Raw genomic sequence first — 23,307 nt, 5'->3', positions numbered from 1 at the left:
CTGGGTGACCTTGGGCCAGTCACACTTCTCTGAAGTCTCTCAGCCCCACTCACCTCACAGAGTGTTTGTTGTGGGGGAGGAAGGGAAAAGGAGATTGTTAGCCGCTTTGAGAGTCCTTAGGGTAGTGATAAAGCGGGATATCAAATCCAAATCCATCCAAACTCCCCCTAAGGTCTAAGAGTCCAGACAGGTTCATACAGGAGAATATGGTCTTTCAGATAGACTGGGTCTAAATTGTATTGGGCTTTACAGGTCATAACCAGCACTTTGCACTGTGCCCAGAAACAGGTCGGAAGCCAGCTGTCAACAAGGGAGTGGCCGCCGAGACCACATAACACCAGTCCTGAAAGACCTTCACTGGCTCCCAGTACGTTTCCGAGCACAATTCAAAGTGTTGGTGCTGACCTTGAAAGCCCTAAACGGCCTTGGCCCTGTAGACCTGAAGGAGCGTCTCCACCCCCATCATCCAGCCTGGACACTGAGGTCCAGCTCCGAGGGCCTTCTGGTGGTTCCCTCCCTGTGAGGTTACAGGGAACCAGGCAGAGGGCCTTCTTGGTGGCGGCGCCCGCCATGTGGAACGCCCTCCCGTCAGATGTCAAGGAAATAAACAACTATCTGACTTTTAGAAGACATCTGAAGGCAGCCCTGTTTAGGGAAGTTTTTAATGATTGATGTTTTAATGTATTTTTAATCTTTTGCGGGACTTGACATCTTTCCGCAGGGCCTGCAAGACAGAGCTGTTCCACCAGGCCTTTGGCCAAGGCACAGCCTGACTCCCTCCTTCGGTAATCCCCATAGAAGTCTAGCCCAATGGTTGCCATTAATTTGATTCTGAATTGATTTTAGAATGTATTTCAATTAATTGACTCTAGTTTTATGTAAACTGGGCTATTTTTACTGTTGTTAGCCGCTCTGAGCCCGGCTTTGGCTGGGGAGGGCGGGATATAAATAAAATTTTATTATTATTATTATCCCTTGATCTGGACACTCGACTTCTGTTGATGCAACCTAGAATAGGACTCATGTTAAGTTTGTGGTCTACTGAGACCCTCTAGATTCTTTCCACAGCTATTAAGCTGGGCAACTTCACATCTTTTATTTGTGCCTCTGGTTCTTCCTGTGTGGGGACGCGGGTGGCGCTGTGGGTAAAAGCCTCAGCGCCTAGGGCTTGCCGATCGAAAGGTCGGCAGTTCGAATCCCCGCGGCGGGGTGTGCTCCCGTTGTTCGGTCCCAGCGCCTGCCAACCTAGCAGTTCGAAAGCACCTCCGAGTGCAAGTAGATAAATAGGGACCGCTTACTAGCGGGAAGGTAAACGGAGTTTCCGTGTGCGGCTCTGGCTCGCCAGAGCAGCGATGTCATGCTGGCCACGTGACCCGGAAGTGTCTCCGGACAGCGCTGGCCCCCGGCCTCTAGAGTGAGATGGGCGCACAAGCCTAGAGTCTGTCAAGACTGGCCCGTACGGGCAGGGGTACCTTTTCTTCCTGTGTGAGTGCAGGACTTGTCTCTGTTGGCAGATCAGGCCTGGCCTGACTGCAGGGAGGGAGAAGTTGCTGAAGAGCAGCAGAAGGAGATTTCCCTGGCTCTGCTTTTGCACTTTGGCCTCGGGTCTTGTCCTCTTGGACCACATGGATGATCCACATGCCGGAGCCTCTGCGCGACGCAGTCATTTCCATAACAGGCATGCAGGATCCCTGGGACGCCGTCATGTGGGCAGATAAGCATGCAAATTGGTTGATGCGCAGCAGCTGCTTTGCACGCACGACCTCGTCCCTGGAAGAGTGTGAGCGTGTGTCTCACAGGTGAGAGATTGGCAAAGCGGAAGAGAGGCGGTGTTTTTGATGAGCCAGAGTGAACTTGGGCTGACTGCTGCGCCTAGACCTCAAGTGCCACAGTTCAGTGCTGGAAGATACGAGCAGGAGGAGTCCTGAGCATGCGCAGAGTGTTCACTCCTCTGTTATTCAGTATACCTGACGGAGCATCTCCACGCCCATCGTCCAGCCCGGACACAGAGGTCCAGCTCTGAGGGCCTTCTGGCGGTTCCCTCATTGCGAGAAGTGAGGTTACAGGGAACCAGACAGAGGGCATTCTTGGTGGTGGCGCCCACCCGGTGGAACGCCCTCCCACCAGATGTCAAGGAAATAAACAACTATCTGACTTTTAGAAGACATCTGAAGGCAGTCCTGTTTAGGGAAGTTTTTAATGTTTGATGTTTTATCGTGTTTTTAATATTCTGTTGGGAACCACCCAGAGTGGCAGGGTATAAGTAATAAATTATTATTATTATTATTATTATTATTACTATTATTATTAGACTGGAAAGGAAAAGTCTTTGGAACAGGGTGTTGATGTAGCATAAGACATTTGGGAGGGAGGTGAAAGCAAAAGGATTTTGAGGGAATATTGGTGTAATTTTATACAGTACTGGAAGTAAATGACAAACCATCTTAGGAACCTAGGAAGCCACGTGGATGTTCCTCAGAGAGAGAGAGAATGCAGGAAGATACGGGCTGAAAGTTAATGAATGGAATGCCTCCCCACCCAGGGGCTCCCCTGAACTTTCCTCAAGTCACCCCAGGGTGCTACGGCACACTGGTTGAAAACCAATCAGCTATGAGAACCAATACCACACCCTATACAGTGGTACCTCTGGATACGAACGGGATCTGTTTCGGTTTAGACCACAGTGCCACCCATGTCCCTTTTTAGATAATTTTGTTGTTGTTGTTTAGTCATTTAGTCGTGTCCGACTCTTCGTGACCCCCTGGACCAGAGCACGCCAGGCACTCCTGTCTTCCACTGCCTCCCGCAGTTTGGTCAAACTCATGCTGGTAGCTTCGAGAACACTGTCCCACCATCTCGTCCTCTGTCGCCCCCTTCCCCTTGTGCCCTCCATCTTTCCCAACATCAGGGACTTTTCCAGGGAGTCTTCTCTTCTCATGAGGTGGCCAAAGTCCTGGAGCCTCAGCTTCAGGATCTGTCCTTCCAGGGAGCACTCAGGGTTGATTTCCTTCAGAATGGAGAGGTTTGATCTTCTTGCAGTCCATGGGACTCTCAAGAGTCTCCTCCAGCACCAGAATTCAAAACCATCCATTATTTGGCGATCAGCCTTCTTTATGGTCCAGCTCTCACTTCTATACATCACTACATTGGTACCTCTGGTTAAGAACATAATGAAGATCTCCGCAAACCCAGGAATAGTACCTCGGGTTAAAAACTTTGCTTCAGGATGAGAACAGAAATTGTGTAGCAGCGGCGCAGCAGCAGCAGGTGGCCCCATTAGCTAAAGTGGTGCTTCAGCTTAAGAACAGTTTCAGGTTAATAATGGACCTCCGGAACGAATTAAGTATTTAACCCGAGGTACCACTGTAAGTGTTTTAAAGTGTTTTAAATTTTTTGTTAGCCGCCCTGAGCCCGGTTTTTGAACTGGGAAGGGCGGGGTATAAATAAAAATGTATTATTATTATTATTATTATTATTATTATTATTATTATTATTATTTTATTTTAGCATATTAACCTTGCTTAGAGTAGCACTCACTTGCCAAACATCCTCAATCAAAGCAAATAATGAAAGGAAGCGTGGATCTTGGCCCAGGTGGCCAGGATGACAAATGCAGTTAGCATCTGCGAGAGGCTCGACGGCCAACCAATAACTCTGAAATGAAATGGAAGCTCAGCCTCCAGTTATCAGGCCCGCTTGGCGAGACTCCCTGCAGAGTTTGACAAATTTGTTTGCTGCGTAGGAAAAGAACGCAAACCCGGGACTCTGGGCTCATTTGTAGCATTTAATCTTGATTACGCTGGATTACCTGTGCGCTCAGGGTGATTCGTTTTGTATTGTCTCGATTCAATGAATACCAAACAAAATGGAGAGGAAAAGCACCATTTGGACCCAAGGCGAGATGGACTATTCCAGAGGGGTTGTGTGTGCTGTTTTGCAAAGATTTTGGCCGCATCAACTTCATGTATTGATCGGGTCTCGCCAGTCTTCTGTGCGAGAGGTGCAGGGTGTTTCTCTACAAGCTGATTGGCGTGATTAAAAGGGATCCCACTCACGGGCGGAGTGGACACGGCTGTCATCTTGTCCCCAGTACCTGGGGATGATTCCCCCTGTCCATTTCACATCCTTGCTTCCGGTTTTTTTGTTTGTTTGTTTGTTTGTTTGTTTGTTTGTTTTAGAAGAGTTTGGATTTGATATCCCACTTTATTGCTACCCTAAGGAGTCTCAAAGCGGCTAATAATCTCCTTTCCCTTCCTCCCCCACAACAAACACTCTGTGAGGTGAGCGAGGCTGAGAGACTTCAGAGAAGTGTGACTGGCCCAAGGTCACCCAGCAGCTGCATGTGGAGGAGCAAGGAATCGAACCCGGTTCACCAGATTACGAGTCCACCACTCTTAACCACTACACCACACTGGCTCTCCTTGCTTCCCGCTTTTGAAAAAAGAATTATTTATTTGCAATCCCCTCATCCCCGAGGCTCAGAGGGGCAGCAATAATTTAAACGCGAGGTGACCGGTTAAGATTGGTTTTGATCCTTTTGTGCGTAATCTTCACAAAATGAAAATGTCGGAACTAGAGCCCGGCTGACGTGGTGCCTCCTAATCCGCACTGCGCAGAGGACTGCTTCATAGAAACATAGAACTGTAGAGTTGAAAGGGGTTCTGGGGGTCATCCAAACCAACCCCCTGCAATGCTTGTTGCGCTATGATGAGGCAAAGGGACTCTGCACGTGATTTAGTCACCCTCTTCTTTCATTCGTGAAGTTCCTGGGGGGAACCAGGTTCAAGTCCCTACTGGGTGACCTCCAGCCAGATATTTACCCCCCGAGTGCCTCCTTATTTGCCTTTCCCCCTAAACTAAAACTCCCCAAGTGCTGTAACTGTTCCACCCTCTTATCCAGCCACACAATATCCTTTTTGGAGGCAAGTCAACCAGAATTGTACGCAACATTCCAAATATGCTATCATCACAGATTTGCATTCTGAAGTACAAGTTTCAGATATAAGCTCATGTATCCTGGCTAGTCAAGGATGCGGGTGGTGCTGTGGTCTAAACCACTGAGCCTAGAGCTTGCCAGTCGGAAGGTTGGCGGTTCGAACATAGCTGTCAACCTTCCCCTTTTTTTTGCGGGAAATTCCCTTATTCCAGTGCCATTTCCCGCTGCTTCCTGCTGCTATCCCGGATTGGTAGATATCCCGTAGACTGTCCACGGGACAGGTGAGGCTGCTGATCCCTTATTTTCAAATCTGAAAGTTGACAGCTATGGGTTCGAATCCCAATGACAGGGTGATCTCCTGTTGCTCTGTCCCAGCTCCTGCCAACCTAGCAGTTCGAAAGCACGAAGTGCAAGTAGATAAATAGGCATTGTCCGTGGTGTGGAGAAAGGGAATGGAGGAATTCTCCTCTCTCATAAAACTAGAATTCAGGGCCATCCAATGAAGCTGAATGTTGGAAAGTTCAGGACGGATAAAAGAAAGTGCATTGTTAGCCTAGGGACGCGGGTGGCGCTGTGGGTAAAAGCCTCAGCGCCTAGGGCTTGCTGATTGAAAGGTCGGCGGTTTGAATCCCCGCGGCGGGGTGCGCTCCCGTTGTTCGGTCCCAGCGCCTGCCACCCTAGCAGTTCGAAAGCACCCCCGGGTGCAAGTAGATAAATAGGGACCGCTTACTAGCGGGAAGGTAAACGGCATTTCCGTGTGCGGCTCTGGCTCGCCAGATGCAGCTTTGTCACGCTGGCCACGTGACCCGGAAAGTGTCTGTGGACAGCGCTGGCCCCCGGCCTCTTAAGTGAGATGGGCGCACAACCCCAGAGTCTGTCAAGACTGGCCCGTACGGGCAGGGGTACCTTTACCTTTACTATTGTAAGCCTATGGAACTCACTTCCACAGGAGGCAGCGATTGACACCAACTTGGATGTCTTTAAAAGTGGAGGGGGAAATTCATGGAGGAGAAGGCCATAACTGGCTACTGGGCAGGATGGCTTTGCTCTGCCTCCACAGTTGGAGGCAAAAATGCTTCTGGATAGCAGTTGCTGGAAACCACAAGAGGGGAGTGTCACTGCTGTGCTGTGGTCCATCTTGCAGATTTCCCGCTAGGGTACCTGGCTTGGCGAATCTGAGAACAGGATTCTGGACTAGATGGGCTATTGGTCTGATCCTGCTACAGGGTGGTTCATATGTGCTTAATCGTAGGTGCCAGCGTCCTGAGCACCCACAAAATTCCCCATGAAGGGGCCAGGCACCTACAAATTTCAGGAACTAGGGCCATGCATGTTGCATGGCAGCCACACAGATCCTGTTCCTAATAGTAATTGTATTTGTTCTGGATGTACGATAACTCACAGGCTCATATAGCTGGAAACCAATTGTTTGGTGATGAAACCTGGAATAGGAATTGAGTATAAAAAGGTAAAGGTACCCCTGCCCGTACGGGCTGTTAGAGGACATTCGGCACAGAAACATGTGTGTATACCTTTAAGAAGTTTCTGGGATTAATTGGCTGCAGGTGACCGTTGCTATAAAGGAAAAAAGCTGAGTTTTGTTGCTTGCCTGCAGGAATAACATCCACCAGAGTTTGTGTTTATTTGCTTAGTAATAAAGTCTTCGTTTTAGTTTGGGTTTTTACACCTATGTCTCCTGGAGTCACTCTGTCCTCTGCCACCGGCTGGAAATCCCCCTCCAACACGGGCCAGTCTTGACAGACTCTAGGGTTGTGCGCCCATCTCACTCAAGAGGCCGGGGGCCAGCGCTGTCCGGAGACACTTCCAGGTCACGTGGCCAGCGTGACAAAGCTGCATCTGGCGAGCCAGCGCAGCACACGGAACGCCGTTTACCTTCCCGCTGGTAAGCGGTCCCTATTTATCTACTTGCACCCGGGAGTGCTTTCAAACTGCTAGGTTGGCAGGCGCTGGGACCGAGCAACGGGAGCGCACCCCGCCACGGGGATTCAAACCGCCGACCTTTCGATCGGCAAGCCCTAGGCGCTGAGGCTTTTACCCGCAGGGCCACCCGCGTCCCATGGAATTGAGTATAAAGACACCATAAAAGACTGAGGCATCATATCTCTGAATTATTATATGTTTGAGTCTCTCTCTCTCTCTCTCTCTCTCTCTCTCTCTCTCTCTCTCTCTCTCTCTCTCTCTCCTCTCAGTTCTCATTAGCTTTCTTAACTTTACCAGGTTGGTCATTATTTCCACTTTCCAAATTCCATCCATCAACTTCCAGAGCTCTCCTCTTTAGCTTTTAATTCCAGCCAAGCTACGTTTGATCCTCAGCACATTTAGAAATAATTCCGCTTAAGATGCAGTTTCTGTTGGTTTAAATAGTTTTTTGGGGCCACAGCTGAAGGCGGGAACACCTGCTCTGTATGTCGGAGGACCCAGGTTGTGAACCTGGGCATCTTCGGTGAAAAGGACCAGGTTTCACGTGATGGGGAGAAAGAACTTTGTTCGCAGGGGATCTGCAGAGAATGCGGCTGCCGTTCAGAACAGGCAGTGCTGAGCTAGAACTGGACAACTTGATATGTGCAGTTTCACATGCAATAGCTCTAAGACTAAGTCCAACATCCTCTTCTTACAGTGGCCAGACAGGATTTGAGCAGAGGAGCACACTGCCGTCCTGTGGTTTCCAGTAACATTGCTTACTCTGACCCTGGATGCAGTCCACAGCCATCAAGGCTAATGAATTTGTCTAATCCTCTTTTAAAGACGTCATTTAAAGGCAAGAGTTCCATATAGTTTAACCATGTGCTGCGTGGAGAAATATTTTTATTTTTTAACTCTGTCTTGAATCCTCTAACATTCAGTTCCACATGCTCTAATGTTGGACTGCAAGCCTATGCACAAAACTATTGGACTGTGTGGAACTTCCTTCTAAGGACACATGGAAAACATGCGTGTTGCTAGTTTTAGAGTCAAAAGGTTTATTATTTCATCTCAGGCTGCCTCCATGGATGTGTTTGTTCCCTGCTCATCTTATTTGCCTGCAGAAAGCGTTGTGCATTACTTAGACTATGCCCAGCCTTTATCGAGCATATGTTCTGATTTGCTTACAGGGTGGTTAAACAATGATCACTCATCCTACAATCATCCTGACTTGCTTGCGGTCTGTTTACACATCTTCCCTGTTGAATGACTAGGCCAGTTATCTGTTGGAGTTCTTTAGTATGCGAGTAAGCGTTGTATGGTTAGTAGACTTTGTCTGTTGCAAACACACACAAACACACACATGCATATGCGCACGCACACACACATACACAGACACGAGAGAGAGAGAGATTTGTTGTACAAAAAAATAACAAATTAATTTATTATAGGAAGTACGTTTAACTTGGTTATAAATGATATCTAAAGGTAAAGGTACCCCTGCCCGTACGGGCCAGTCTTGACAGACTCTGGGGTTGTGCGCCCATCTCACTTAAGAGGCCAGGGGCCAGCGCTGTCTGGAGACACTTCCGGGTCACGTGGCCAGCATGACAAAGCTGCATCTGGCGAGCCAGCGCAGCACACGGAAACGCCGTTTACCTTCCCGCCAGTAAGCGGTCCCTATTTATCTACTTGCACCCAGGGGTGCTTTTGAACTGCTAGGTTGGCAGGCGCTGGGACCGAGCAGCGGGAGCGCACCCCGCCACGGGGATTCGAACCGCCGACCTTTCGATCGGCAAGCCCTAGGCGCTGAGGCTTTTACCCACAGCGCCACCCGCGTCCCATAAATGATATCTAGTTCTAGCCTAAACAGCTAGTCTAGAGAAGGCAAAGGCAATCAGGCCAATGGAACCTTTTGTGTGTTCCTGTCAAATGCATGTATGCCTTTAAACCTTATACACAATAAAGCAGAGTTCCCAAACTTGGGTCTCCAACAGTTTATGGATTACAATTCCCATCATTCCTGGCCACTAGTCCTACTAGCTAGGGATGATGCGAGTTGGTCCAAAAACAGCTGAAGACCCCCCCCTTTAAAAGTTTCTTTCCAAAGTCCCCGTCTTCCCCTAGCATGGAAAAAGACCATGTTTGATAAGTTAAACATGGTTCACTTACAAACTCTCCAAAGGTCAGATTCATGTGCTTTTCCACACAGCATTCAGAAAAAGTTGCACAGGCAGTAAAACTTTGTTTAGGTACAAAGTGATGAAAGTTCTTAATTTATTGGTATAGGAACTCAGGAGTGGCTTCTGAGTGCATGCAGTTGAGCTGGAGCAACCACCTCAAACCTCTTCTTCACTGGAGCTGTGAGCTAGCTAACCATTGGGGAAAAAACCAAACCCCTCTCAGGTTTACACATACTAAATTAAATTTGAACTTCTACGGGGAAAGAGGAGAGCGCTTGCTTTGAATTGCTGCTGGTTTTTTCTGGCTTACTACTGCATTTCTGTAAGATTAAGTCTGAAGTGAGGATGGTGCAGCCTTAATTTAGGGAAGGCGGCGTCTTATCATTGCAGTTCCTGAATCATAAATTGACCTTAAAAGCAATCTTCCATTTCCATTTGAGGCCTGGTTCCTGCCTACAGGAGTCTGATAACTAGATCTTCCTGGCAAAGGCAAGGATTAGCACTCTGATCTTTTCTGGAACTGTTAGGAGGTCCAGAAGCTAGTTGTTCTCTGCAGGTCATGTATGAGATAAGAGCTTGTACCAGGGTCGGAGATCGGCTGCACTGATGCCGTGATGTATTGAAATAAACCATGTGAAAAGTCTAGACTAGCACCTGCCGTTACACCTCTTCCTGAGCACCATTTCTCCATCAAGGAAATCCAAAACCACACGTTCACAAAATCCTTTTGGGAACTGTCGACCTGACTCCCTGGTTTACTCACTTCTTTGCCGTTCCACTGCACAGCCTTCCCCAACCTGGTGCCCACATGGTAGTGTAAACTACAACTCCCACACAAATGGGAGCATGGCCAAGCTGGCGGGGGGTGATGGGAATTGTGGGCCAAGACATCTGGAGTGGAGGGTGGTCAGATGTTGCCAAAGGCAGCACACACACAAAAAGGTCTCTGCTGCTTTCTGCAAGGACTGCCTCCCAGTCTCTATTTTGCTTGAACTGAATATTCTTAGTTCATTTCTGTAAGTCCTGTCCCCGCCAAAAAAATAAATCCTGGCTAGGCCCATGGTCCTAGGCCTCAGGGAGGGGATGTGGGGACCCTAAACGGCCTCAGTCCAGTATACCTGAAGGAGCATCTCCTCCCCCATCGTTCTGCCCGGACACTGAGGTCCAGAGCCGAGGGCCTTCTGGCGGTTCCCTCACTGTGAGAAGTGAGGTTACAGGGAACCAGGCAGAGGGCCTTCTTGGTAGTGGCTCCCGCCCTGTGGAACACCCTCCCACCAGGTGTCAAAGACAACTACCAGACTTTTAGAAGACATCTGAAGGCAGCCCTGTTTAGGGAAGCTTTTAATGTTTGATGCATTACTGTATTTTAATATTTTGTTGGAAGCCGCCCAGAATGGCTAGGGAAGCCCAGCTAGATGGGCGGGGTATAAATAATAAATTATTAATTGTTATTATTATTATTATTATTATTAGAGGGTGCCATTGTTCAAAACCTGAAAAGTTGCGTGCAGTTAAAGAGACATTGGGTGCTTTTGGGCGGGGGGCGGGTTGTCAAAATAAAAAGCTGCGTAAGAATCACTGCTTATGAGCGATCGGTAAGAAAGCCATGGTGTAAAAAAATAAACAAGCAACGGGACTTCTACAGCAGCAGGCGCTGAGGTCTGGGGGATGGAGGCAGCCCCTCTCTCCGTCTCTCCAGGTTTTTAGGACCCGGGGAAGGCCCTGGGCTCCGCTGCTTCTTGCATCAAGCCTGCGAAGTCTTCCTCTTCGCTTCTCCCTCTGCTTGGCAGCGAGAGAGCGATGCCCAGCCGCGCTCCCGGGAGCAGGTGTGCATGACAAGCCAAGTGTGTGTGACAGAGGCAGGCCGGCCACCGGGAGGGGGGGGGGGGACGGGCGCGCTCTAGCTCCGTATCTCTCTCTCTGTCCCTTGCTTGCAAAAGTCTCCCGGCTCCAGCAGCAGCCGCGCTCGGTCCTCAGCCGGCTTCTTCTGCAAGCCCGGCGGGGCAGCAGGATGGTCCTGATCCTGCCGCACATTCTCATTGCTGCCCTTCACTTTTTCAGACGGGGCCAGCAGGTCTTCCTGAAGGCGGAGGAGGCGGCGGCCCGAGGCTCGGACACGCTACAGGTAGGTCGCTCTTTTCAGTTCCCCCTTTTTTTCTGGGGGTGGGGTGACGGGGGGGCCCCAGGGTGGTCCCCAAAGGTGGTAACTCTCTTCGCGTGCTCGGGATGTCCGCCCTTTGCATGTTCCCGCGGCGCTCTGTACGTGGCACGGTGAACTCTTGATTGCGGTTGAGGAACTCTTGTTGGCGATCGGCCAAGTTGGTTTCCCCACGACCCCCCCAAAATTAACTTGTTTTGCTCTGTTCTAAACATAGCTGTCAACTTTTCCCTTTTCTTGCGAGGAATCCTATTCGGAATAAGGGAATGTCCCTTTCGAATGCCACTTCCATCCTTATACGCATCAACTCGCGGCTAACTTTGCAAATGACTTTGGGATGTCTCAAAAGATATTCCAAAGCATCTTAGCACTTCGAAATTGTCTGTGATTCCTGCATTGCAGGCGGTTTGAACGACCCCTTGCGGGGGGGGGGGACTCCCCTCCAACTCTTTGATTCTTCGTAAGTGGACACGGCGCAAGCACAGTGAAGGTCATGCGTGGCATAAACAGAAGACAACTCTTCTGAAGGCGATCCTTTGATCCCATCCCTAATAGATCATTTCGTAGCTGGCTGGGACAAAGGGTGGCGCTTGTTAACGCGGCCCCCAAAGCAGGGTTCGTCCAGAGGCACTGAGAAGCTTTTACACTTTTGTTGTCCCGCTAGCATATCAGCGCCCAAAGATTTGTTCTCAACTAAGCATGGGAAAAGACCTAGGATTGTTGGTGCCTCCATCTCTGCCCGGTTGAGTTTTGAGTAGGGGGAGTGCACTCTCTTGCTATTTCAGAAGCGACCAAATCCTGTTTGTAATTGACCAACAACATCCCCTCTCCTTCTTTCTTTCCTTCCTTCCTTCCTTCCTTCCTCCCTCCCTCCCTCCCTCTGTTGGCTAAAACACCTTTTATTCACATTATTTATCCTTTCCCTCTCCTTTATGTCTTCTCCTTCCCTCCCTCCCTCTCCTCTTATTGGACAGTCCATGGGGCTCCGTCGCCTCTTCTCCTCGCCTGATTTGCCTCGGTTTGAGTTTGTCAATGGAGGAGCTCTTTGCGCCCCGGGCAGTACCACCCCATGCATGCCCCCCCCCCTCTTTTCGCGAGGCACCGAGGCTGCCAGCCACGACCCTCGCGGCGGCTCGGCAGGGCCCGGGAGGGCCGTGGCGCGCTCCTGCCAGCCGCAGGCAGAGCGGGCTCGCTGCAATGCAGGCGTGCTCTGCACGGCACCGCTCCTGCGAGCAGAGCAGAGGCCCTGGAAGTCTCTGAAAGTTGCTGGCTGCTGTTGGCAAGCAGAGAAGCAGCTTCGGAGCATTGGCTTGGCGTCTGTATCTCCCTCTCCTCCTCTGCAAGCACCCAGGGGACTCTGCAGGCCACCTTATTTGGGGAGTGAAAACACACACTCACCCCATTCTTCTATTTCCAGGCACCTGCTACTCTACCCGCCAGCACCCCAAAGCTGTGTGCATGATGGGTGGTAAATTTATTATTATTATTATTATTATTATTATTATTATTATTATTATTATTATATCCCTCCTTTCCTCCTCCAAGGAGCTCAAGGCTGTGTACACGGTTCTCTCCCCTCCTCATTTAGTTCCCACAACGACCCTGCAAGGTAGGTTAGGCTGAGAGGCAGGGACAAGATAGCTCAACCGGTACAGCACAAGATCCCTTAATCTCAGGGTTGTGTGTTCAAGTCCCACATTGGGCAAAGTATTGCAGGGGGTTGACCCTAGATGACCCTTGTGTGTCCCAACTCTACAATTCTGTGATTCTATCACTGGCCTCCAAGGTCACGCCCAGGAAACTTCATGACCAAGCGGGGATTTGAACCCTGGTTTCCCAAGTCATAATCTGACGCTCTAACCATTATGACACACTGCCTCTCCACGGGCAGCTCTGGGTCTTTTGAAACCCGCAGGCTGGTTCCTGGGGTGAATCGTCAAATTCTGTGATTCTGCATTGCTGGTGCAAAACTTTGGCCTTTCTTGAAAGCTGTTGTGCGCAGGGAGTTGGCCGTTTGGTCAGTACGGATAAGCTAACATCATCCTAAAGAGAGAACCCCATATTGGAAAGAGAAACACCGCTTTCTGTGTGGTGTGGTTTAATTTTATTAAAGTTTATTCAATATTTTATTGAAGATGGCTTCCGTGCCCCAGCTTCTCACGGGACTCTGTGGAAGAACACTTTGTGTTGATTTCTTCTTGCTGTGTGGCATCACTTTGCATCTTGATTCCAATGTACTATTTTTTAACGCCGTCTCTGTGCTTGGGGGAAGGGAGTGGACTGGCAATAATGTCGTTATCATGTTCTTAGTTCTGTTATATCTGAATATCAATGGAATACAGGGTTTGGTGTTTTGTTTTGTTTTTTTAAAAAAGGAATCAGAACTGGACCCTTGGACCTGCAGGGTAGTGCATGCAAGTTTATTTTGGGTAGGATTCCAGCCAGAATGCAAAGGCGTTGAGTCTTCTACAACATCTGCTGGCAGAAGAGTTCTAGGAATCGAAAGCCATGCCTGCTTCTCATAGAATTGTAGAGTTGGAAGGGACCTAAAGGCTGTGGGAATGTTCAGGGATGCAGAAAAGGATATATTGTCTGATAATAGCCTTTCCAACTTGTGTAAACAAGTTCACAATTTAGCAGAGTAACATTCCCCTTTTTAAACTTGCAGCGGATGCGTTTGCTTAGGCTCGCTAAAGCCTCTGTAATAACTGTTCTGGTATTTTCCCCTTATTCCCTCATAAAAAGATAAGACATGACACAGTCTTCTTTAAAGGATAAAAGGAGTTTACTCACACATCATTCTGTTCACAATAGGATCCCAGAAGGCAGACTTAAGTTACAAAAGTAATATACCTGGAAACTATCTCATAAGGAGACAGTCCCTTTGTCCTCTCTAGAGCATCTTAGGCTAAGCAGATGTTGCTTCTTCGACGAATGGAGTCAGAGAGAGATGGCGGCCTCCGCTCAGGTATTTTGTTACCTGCACAGGTGAGGCCATGCCCACCTCTGGTCACGTGTAGAGGAAGTCGGTCCCAGCCCAGAAGGAAACAGGAAGTTTACCTCCTGGCTGGACAAACATTCCTCCCCATGTGTAAACATGTTCACTCTAGGAATGTTGTACTTGACTGCTCTTGTGTTTCACATCCCACATAGACTCATCCAGTCCAACCCCTGTGATGCAGACAACAGCAACCAAGATGCTTGAGGACTTGGCAGGTCCCGCTTGCGAGCTTCCCACAGGCATCGGGATGGCCACAGTGAAGACTATTTGGCTGGTCCAGTGTCTCCAGGAAGCCCACAAGCAATAAACAACTCCTTGCCCTCTAACAGGTGGTATTCAGTGAACGATTCCCCCTGACTCTGGGGATTCTACAGAGCTATAATGGATGATTACCATTGATATTATCCTCTTCCTCCTTTTCTCCATGAATTGGTGTAACAAACATCCTTTCCCAACCTCCTCAGCTAGCAGCCCATGTCTCGCCTTGTGCTTCTGAATTCCATAGATTAATTCATACACACACACACACACACACACACACACACAAACAAACATTTTTATTGATTTTTTTAACATATCAGTTCCAACAGTCATACAACATATCTTCTCATCTTATACAATATTTTAGACTTCCGTCAACACCTCTGATGATTTTTCGTTCTTTGTCACTTATTCTGCATTTCTTAATTTCTAGATTACATTTAATTATCCTTAACTAATAATTCTCTTCATAGTCTTTCTTGCAGTATTTCAAATAATCCACCTTACAAAACTTCTTGCAGTCCTGCTAGCGTAATCTGTTCATCACAATTACTTTTCAAATAATTCATATATTTACTCCAGTCTTCTAAGAATCTCTGATCCCGCAGGTTTCGAATCCTTCCTGTTAATTTAATTTATCTAATTCTGCATAGCCCATCAACTTCATCCTCCATTCTTCTTTCGTCAGTAGTTCTTCTTGCTTCCATTTTTGTGCCAATAATATTCTTGCTGCTGTCATTGCATATAAAAACAACTTACAATCCTGTCTATTAATATCTCCTACAATGCCAAGTAAAAATGCTTCTGGTTTCTTAATAAATGTATATTTCAACATCTTTTTCATCTCCTTATATATCATTTCCCAGAAGTTTTTCCATAGATTAATTCAACATTACATGAAGTCCCCATCCATGATATCGGGTAAACAAAGACCTAGAACACCTTTGTCTACTTTAGATCTCTTGTTTCTGACCATCTCCTGAACTAGACCTTGTGACCACCAGCCAACTCAGTCCCTGTGATTTCTCCCTTCTGTGCTGCACATTTCCCTAGCACTTTTGAAAACATCTTTGCCTCCCATAGAATTGCAGAGTTGTAGGGGGACCCCGTGGGTCATCTAGTCCAGCCCCCTACAACACAGCTAAAGCACCCCTGGCAGGTCGCCGTCCAACCACTGCTCAGAAACTTCGGATGAAGGAGAATCTACCGTCTGAGAGAGTCTGCTGCACTGTCAAACAGCTCTCTCCCTCAGAAAGTTCTTCCCAGTGTTGAGTCAGAATCTCCTTTCTTGTCATTTGAATTAATTGGTTCAAATCCTCCCTTCTGGAGTAGCCGAAAACAGGCTTGCTCCATCTTCCACGCAACAGCTCTTCAGATGGCTATCATATCTCCTCTCAGCCTCCTCTTTCACAGGCTAAATATTCCCAGTTCCCTCCGCCATTCCTCGTAAGTCTCAGTTTCCAGACCATTTTCGATCTCCCTCCTCGGCACACCTTCCAGCTTGTCAATATTTTTTGAAAACACTCCATGCTCATAACCTTTCTGTGCTGCAGAACTGGGTCTGGACTTTGTGTCCCCTTCACGTGGAGCGAGACACCCCAGCTCTGCGCCTCATCAATTCGTCCAGATGGCAACCGTTTGGCTTGAGGTTTTGAGGATGTTTGCCTCAACCTCAAATCGTGGGACTTGTCGTCCTCCGCTGGCTCATCTCCAAAGAGGAGATAATGATGTTCAGATGCTTCCGAAGGATTATTTGCCAGTGGAATAGACTGGCCTTGATAGCATCGAGGGGTACCTTGTCTGGAAGCAGGGGACATTCAGCGATGGTTTTTAAACATGCATTGGAGGTGTTTAAACAGAGGTTGGGTACCCACCTCTCAAGTATACTACTACTACTACTACTACTACTACTACTACTACTAACAACAACAACAACAACAACAACAGAATTCTGGAGTTGGAAGGGACCCTGAGGGTCATCTAGTCGAACCCCCTGCAATGCAGAAATAATAATAATAATAATAATAATAATAATAATAATAATAATAATAATAATTGTACACCACCCATCTTACTGGGTTTCCCCAGCCACTCTGGGTGACTTCCAACATAATATAAAAACACAACTTAATATCAAGCATTCAAAACATCAAGCATTCAAATACAGGGATGCCTTCATGTAACAACAACAAATTTTTTTTATTTATACCCCACCCTCCCCGGCCGGCGCTGGGCTCAGGTGAGCCAGCGCCAAATATAAATTACAATAAAATGTAATAGGAAAAAAAAGTTAATTAAAATACGGCTTAAAATACAGCTTAAAATACGGCTTAAAATGCAGCCTCATTTTAGTAGTAGCCCATAAATCAAGACCATAAAGGGAGGAAACATCAGATATTCACCCGATCCGGCTATCCATGCTGGTCCTACATGGGCCAGCAAAAAAGCCAAGGGAAAATTTATACACCAAATCCCATATAAGGGGTCAGAGTGAGTCTAAGCCAAAGGCCAGGCGGAACAGCTCTGTCTTGCAGGCCATGCAGGAAGATGTCAAGTCCCGCAGGGCCCTGGTCTCCCACGACAGAGCGTTCCACCAAGTCGGGGCCAGTACTAAAAAGGCCTTGGCCCTAGTTGAGACCAATCTAACCTCCTTGAGGCTCGGGACCTCCAAAGTGTTGTCATTTGTGGACCTTAAGGTCCTCTGCAGGGCATACCAGGAGAGGTGGTCCCATAGGTACGAGGGTCCTAAGCCATATAGGGCTTTAAAGGTAATTGGTTATCTCTTTGACATCTGATGGAAGGGCATCCCACAGGACGGGCACCACTACCGAGAAGGCCCTCTGCCTGGTTCCCTGTAACTTGGCTTCTTGCAGCGAGGGAAGCGCCAGAAGGCCCTCGGAGTTGGACCTCAGTGTCCGGTCAGAACGATGGGGGTGGAGATGCTCCTTCCGGTATACAGGATACTTTAGCTGCGATCCCGCCCTTGCAAGGGGTTGGACTAGATGACTTCTGAGGTCCTTTCCAATTCTACAGTTCTATGGTTCTTTGTTCCAGATCATTCTGCATGCATGCATTGCTCATTCTTCCTCCTAAGGCATCAGAGCAGGCGGCAACATTATAGCACAACATTAAGAACAGTTTAAAAGCCTTCTGTGTGCCCCAGAAGTTGCATGATGAAGGTGCCAGGCAAGTTCTGCAGGAGGGAGTTCCTCAGCCTGGGCATTTGGTTGCCCCCCCCCCCCCGTGAGAACAGGATGCTGGCACTGGCCTGATCCAGCAGCCTCTTTTTATGCCCTTATCCTTTCCAGCAAGCCATCCCCGTTGGCGGCACACAGCACCAGTAACAGAGAGCAATAAAGTCCGCTATCTGCTAGATGAGAGTAATTGACTTTGCCCTCAAAGGGTTGCTAAAGACTCCTAAAGCGCGTTGCCAATTAAAAAATGGCAAATTGCACCGGCGACATCCTCCTGTTGGCTGCGCCTCTCCGGTTTTATGGCAGGCAAATGTTCTGCTCCACAAAAGGAGTGCTATGCGCATGAGAGGAGGCAGCGCCAGTCAGCTGAGAAGGTCACCCGCCCGTGTGGCTTGTCGGCATCCCAGATGCACAGCAGCCCTGGAAGGCGGGCCCTGCCTGGTTGTCAGGAATTCCGTTCTATTCTGGCAACAGGCACACACTGCTCTCCTCCTGCTGGGGAGAGTAACTGGAACCTCAGGAAGACAGAGGGGCTGGCAGGCAGGCGGTGGCAGCAGAGAGTGGAGGTGTTCTTGTTTGTTCAGCTTAATGGGATGTGTGGCTATTTTATTGCTCTTGGAGCTGGCCAAGGGAGCACGACTGGCAAGCTTTATCTGTGGAAAGCCAGGCTGAACAGACTCTGGAGGTGTCCAGAGGGACTGCCGGGGAAACTGTTTTCATGCAATATATTCTCACAGGTGGATTTTCCCAAGCAAACGTATTACAGTAGTACCTCGGGTTACAGACGCTTTAGCTTCCAGACTCTGCTAACTCAGAAATAATACTTTGGGTTAAGAACTTTGCTTCAGGATGAGAACAGAAATCATGCAGCAGTGGGAGGCCACATTAGCTAAAGTGGTGCTTCAGGTTAAGAACAGTTTCAGGTTAAGAATGGACCTCCAGAACGAATTAAGTTCTTAACCCGAGGTACCACTGTAATTGTCCAATCCTCTTTTAAATCCATCCATGTTAGTGGCCATCACTGCCTCCTGTGGCAGGGAGTTCCACAGTTTATTTATGTGCTGTGTGGAGCACTTCCTTTTCTGTGCCCCGAAACTTTCAATGTTCAGCTTAATCGGAAGTCCATGAGTTCTAGCGCTACGAATACAAAGGAAAACCTTTCGCTCTCCCCTTTTTCTCTGCCATGCACAATCTTATAAACTTTTTTTAAAAAATATAAAATTTATTTATATTTTTCAGGTTTATACATTTCACTAATTTTACAATCATTTTAACATTTCAAAACTTGACTTCCTTCCCCCTCTTTCTGCAGTTCCTTAAATTTACTTTTAATATCTTCTGTACATCCAAATTAACTTAATTTGCTCATTTATTCATCTACTTTAAATATATATACTCTTCTAAAACTGCAGGTTATTGCAATAAACCTGCCAATGTTCTTCCGGTAAGTTTCACCATTTCTGCATATTCCATAAGTTTTTGTATCCATTCTTCCTTTGCTGGGACTTCTGCTTCTTTCCATTTTGGGGTGAGTAACATTCTTGCCACCTATACATGAATAAGTTTCTATACAGTTTAGGTAGTTCTGTCCCTATAATTCCCAAAAGAAAAGCTGCTGCTTCTTTTTTGTTTTTCACACAAATGTTATTTTAAACATCCTTTTCAATTCATTCTATATCATTTCCCAGTAAGCTTTAACCTTACTACAAGACTGTGATATTGACACACTGTTGCACCTGGAGCAAAACAGGCTGGGTTATTGTAGGATTACCAGATGTCCCCGTTTCCCGGGGACAGTCCCCAGATTTGCGAATAAGTCCCCGGACAAATTCCGTCCCCGGATTTCATCTAATGTCCCCGGGAAACACAGCAGTGGCAGTCTCAGCAGCCCGGAGGAGTTGGCTCTGGCTGGCTTCAGGAGCTGCTTGGAAGTCCCCATGGGATGGTGGTGCAGGGGCTCTCAGATGCAGCTTCCGGGCTGCCTCCACCTTCCCTGACCCCAGCAACTCAGCTGTGAAAGGAGGCTTCATGCTGCCTATCAGAACAGCCTCCAAACTCTTACTTGCGTGCAAGCGGGGCGGGGATCTCTCAGGTGTGAAGGGAGGCTTCATGCTGCCTATCAGAGCTTGCATGCAAGCAGGAGGGGACAGGGATCTCTCAGTTAGGCAACGGGAAGCCTCCCTTCCCAGCAAGTAGGAATGGGATTGGGGCTGCTCCTATGGGAAAGGAGGCATTGCGCTCTCCAAGCCTTGTTGCCACCCAGGCTTATGGAGAAAGGAGATAGAAGCCTCAGAGGAAGGGGAAACATGGTGGTTGAGGTCAAGGCGGCGGCTGCCCCTCTGCCACCACCATTGCTGCAGCATCATCGTCCCAAAGTGTATTATTGATTGATTGATTGATTGATTGATTGATTGATTGTGTCCCCGAATTCATTGAAAAAAATCTGGTAACCTTAGGTTATTGACCTTGGACAGGTCTCTGAAAAAGGAGAGGGCGATAAGGTAGAAGATACATGGCAATGCTGAGATCACCATTTTTGGATTTCCTGACGTCCCGGGATGGTGTTGACAGTGGAATAGGCTCCCTTGGAAGGTGGTGGACTCTTTTGTTGGAGGCTTTCAAACAGAGGTGGGATGGACATCTGTCAGGGATTCCTGACATTGCATTGCAGGGGGCTGGACTAGGTGACTCTTGACTAGATGACTACAGCGTGATGTAGTGGTTAAAAGCGGTGGACTCGTAATCTGGTGAACCGGGTTCGCTTCCCCGCTCCTCCTCATGCAGCTGCTGGGTGACCTTGGGCCAGTCACACTTCTCTGAAGTCTCTCAGCCTCACTCACCTCACAGAGTGTTTGTTGTGGGGGAGGAAGGGAAAGGAGAATGTGAGCCTCTTTGAGACTCCTTCAGGTAGCGATAAAGCGGGATATCAAGTCCAAACAAACTCTTCTAATGTGGCAGAGGAGACATGGACCTAGACTAAATTGCTGGCAGAGCAGAAGGAGATGGGAAGAGGTTTTGCCCAGGCAGGTAAGAGAAGCTACAGCTAAGTCCTCCTGCTGTCAGGGCACAAAGGGAGCGTTTCTTAGAGTTCTCTCTAGCAAACTTGCAGGGAAATTCTGCAAGTAACATGGCATCATAGACTCATTCAGGATGGATGGGAGTATGGGTGAAATATTGAAGGCCCAAATGCAGATGATACCAGCAAGAAAGAGAAGTGGGAGGCGTCTAAGGAAACCGGTGTGGCTCCATAAGGAGCTTACAGACCAGCTGAGATTTAACAAGGGCATGGAAGAAAGGAGGAAATAACGAAACGTGAATTGAGAATATCTCACAAGGCTGAGAGGCTGTCACTGACCCAAACTCACTGGCCACCTTAGCCGAGTGGGGATTTGAACCTAGATATTTTACACACATGCCATTTCACATAGATCTGCCCCTGACATTGCAGGGGTCGGCTAGTCAAGCCCCTGGCCAACCTTGTGAGTGACTTTGCAGGGAGGGCGGTTTCCACCGACAAGGGGCAGTGTTGAGGAGCTAGTTGGTGCTCAAAGCATCAGGACGAGATGACAATAAAAGCACCCTTAAAGAGGCCTGGAGTGACCCCGAATTGTAGCATTGGGGGAGATGATAAGAGTCACTTCTCCCCGCAACTTTCTCTAGAAAGAGCATGCCTGATTTCATAAGGGTGTGTGTCTAAACTAGGCATAGGCAAACCCAGCCCTCCAGGTGTTTTGAGACTACAGTTCCCATCATCCCTGACCACTGGTCCTGTTAGCTAGGGATGTTGGGAGTTGTAGTCCCAAAACATCTGGAGGGCCGAGGTTGCCTATGCCTGGTCTGAGCACAAGCTATGGACAGGGGCACCTCTCAGTGAACTAGATTTTTGCTGCAGCAAAATGATCTCCACTCATGTGTGCTCCCGTGGCAGTGAGTTCTGCAGGCTTATTCTGCGAAGAAGCATTTCAGACAAGTACCTGGAGGAGTATGCATTCCTGAATTTCAGAGGGTTGGGCTGGATGACCCCTGGGTCCCTCCCAACTCTATGATGCGGGGAGTTGATGGTGAACTGACTTCAGGCGGTCAGCCCCCTCCCCTTCTATGCTGCAGATTTATTGGTATTGCATTTCTAGCCCACCTTTTCACCTAGGGAGCTCAAGGTAGCGTAGGTGGTTCTCCTCTCCTCCCCCCTCCTCATTTAATCCCCACAACAACCCGGGAGATGCAGTGACTGGCCCTAGACCACCCAGGAATAGGGGCCATGTAGGGATGAGCAGAATTTTCTGTGGGCCTTTGCTTCCAGAGTCAGGCCACAGAGCAGTCCCTGGCTGACATCTCGCCCTACAAAACCCCTGCCGCCATGTTCCTCTGTCAGAAGGGGCTGGTTGCACATAATGCAAGCCACTGATTTCATAGGAATAGAGGTAAGTGTCTTACATTGAATCAGAACACTGGTCAATCTTGCTTGGTGTTGTCCACACAGACCGGCAGCAGCTCTCCAGGGTATCAGAGAAGGTTCTTTCTCTGTCCTATCTGGAGAGGCCAGTGGTGGAACTGAACTTGGGACCTTCCCCTAAACAACAACAACAACAACAACAGATTCTAGTCTCTGTGGTTCTACAAAAAGAAAATAGAGTTGAATTGAGCAGGAGCTGCCTTGCTCTGAGTTATACCTGGGTAGCTCAATTGGTTGCGTGGGGCTGATAAATGCCGAGGTTGCAGGTTTGATCCCCTTATGATAAAATCGCATAGTCCTGCATTGCAGGGGGTTAGACTAGATGATCATGGGGACCCCTTCAAACTGTATGATTCTATGATATAGAGCCATGGTGTCCATCTAGCTCAGTAATGTCTGCTCTGGCTGGCAGCAGGTTGTCCAGGGTTTCCCCGCCCTGCTTGGATATATTATTGAGAACTTCTGCATTCAAAGCAGCTGAGCCACCGCTCCTTCTGCAATATGAAAGAGAGCTTCAATCTCACTTAGAGAGGCTGGTGGAGAGAAGCTGCGCTCCCGCTTTCTGTGCAGGAAAGCGCTTGTGGATCGTGCTTCCTAACTCACGCAAAACCCCAGGCTGGTCCTGGCGAGCGAGGCTCCCTCGCCAGGCACGGCAGATGAGTTGGGGAGCGGGGGGGGGGGCTTGGCTTGGCTCGGCGCCCCGTTCCTGCCTCCCTCGCCCGGGCGCACACACTCCTGCATCATCCTCGCACAAGAGAGAGGCAGCCGCGCGCTCTCGCGCCGAGGGAGAGCCGCCTTGCAGACCGCAGCGGTTCCAGCCGGAGGAAATGGGCAGGACGAGACTCCCTCTTCCAGGGCAGCCGAGCTGAGCCCCGTCTCCCCGCAGCCTCAGCACCACTTTCCAGGGACCCAGCAGGCTGGCCGGATCGCAGGTGATGGGCTCCGGACATGGGCAGCTTCTCCGAGAGTGTAAGGACCCGTTTTTACTCGATGCGCTTTGAGGGGCGCTCGGCTGCGCCTCCCAAACTCCCTGCCTCTCCAGCTTGCAACCCTGCCTCCCTCTTTTCCTTGTCCTGGTCTCTTATAGTTGCGATTCACATCCTTTTCGGGGAGAAGGAACCCCCGACTTCAGCTTGCTGAGGGGGTCCCCTGTTCCCGAGAGGGCTCCGGAATTGGTTCCCGCCCGCCTTTCTGCTTT

At 48.8% G+C, this 23,307-nt stretch overlaps 1 protein-coding gene across 3 annotated transcripts in view; it reads left to right on the top strand.

Annotated features, from left to right (window-relative positions):
• PDE2A (phosphodiesterase 2A) overlaps positions 1–23,307 on the top strand; it is a 379,843-nt gene that overhangs the window by 110,831 nt on the left and 245,705 nt on the right. The window contains exons 1-2 of one of the 3 annotated variants that reach the window (XM_077926826.1): positions 10,769–10,868; positions 11,104–11,167. In XM_077926826.1, coding sequence (XP_077782952.1) covers positions 10,843–10,868; positions 11,104–11,167 — 90 coding nt within the window. In that variant the 5' untranslated portion in view covers positions 10,769–10,842. Of the gene's footprint in view, positions 1–10,768; positions 10,869–11,103; positions 11,168–22,634; positions 23,079–23,307 lie in introns of those variants that run through there. The other 2 variants (XM_028725795.2, XM_077926827.1) reach the window with 2 other exon arrangements.

Source organism: Podarcis muralis, chromosome 4 (assembly GCF_964188315.1).
Source record: "Podarcis muralis chromosome 4, rPodMur119.hap1.1, whole genome shotgun sequence".
Classification (NCBI taxonomy): domain Eukaryota; kingdom Metazoa; phylum Chordata; class Lepidosauria; order Squamata; family Lacertidae; genus Podarcis; species Podarcis muralis.
This window is presented reverse-complemented; position numbering and strand designations above follow the sequence as displayed.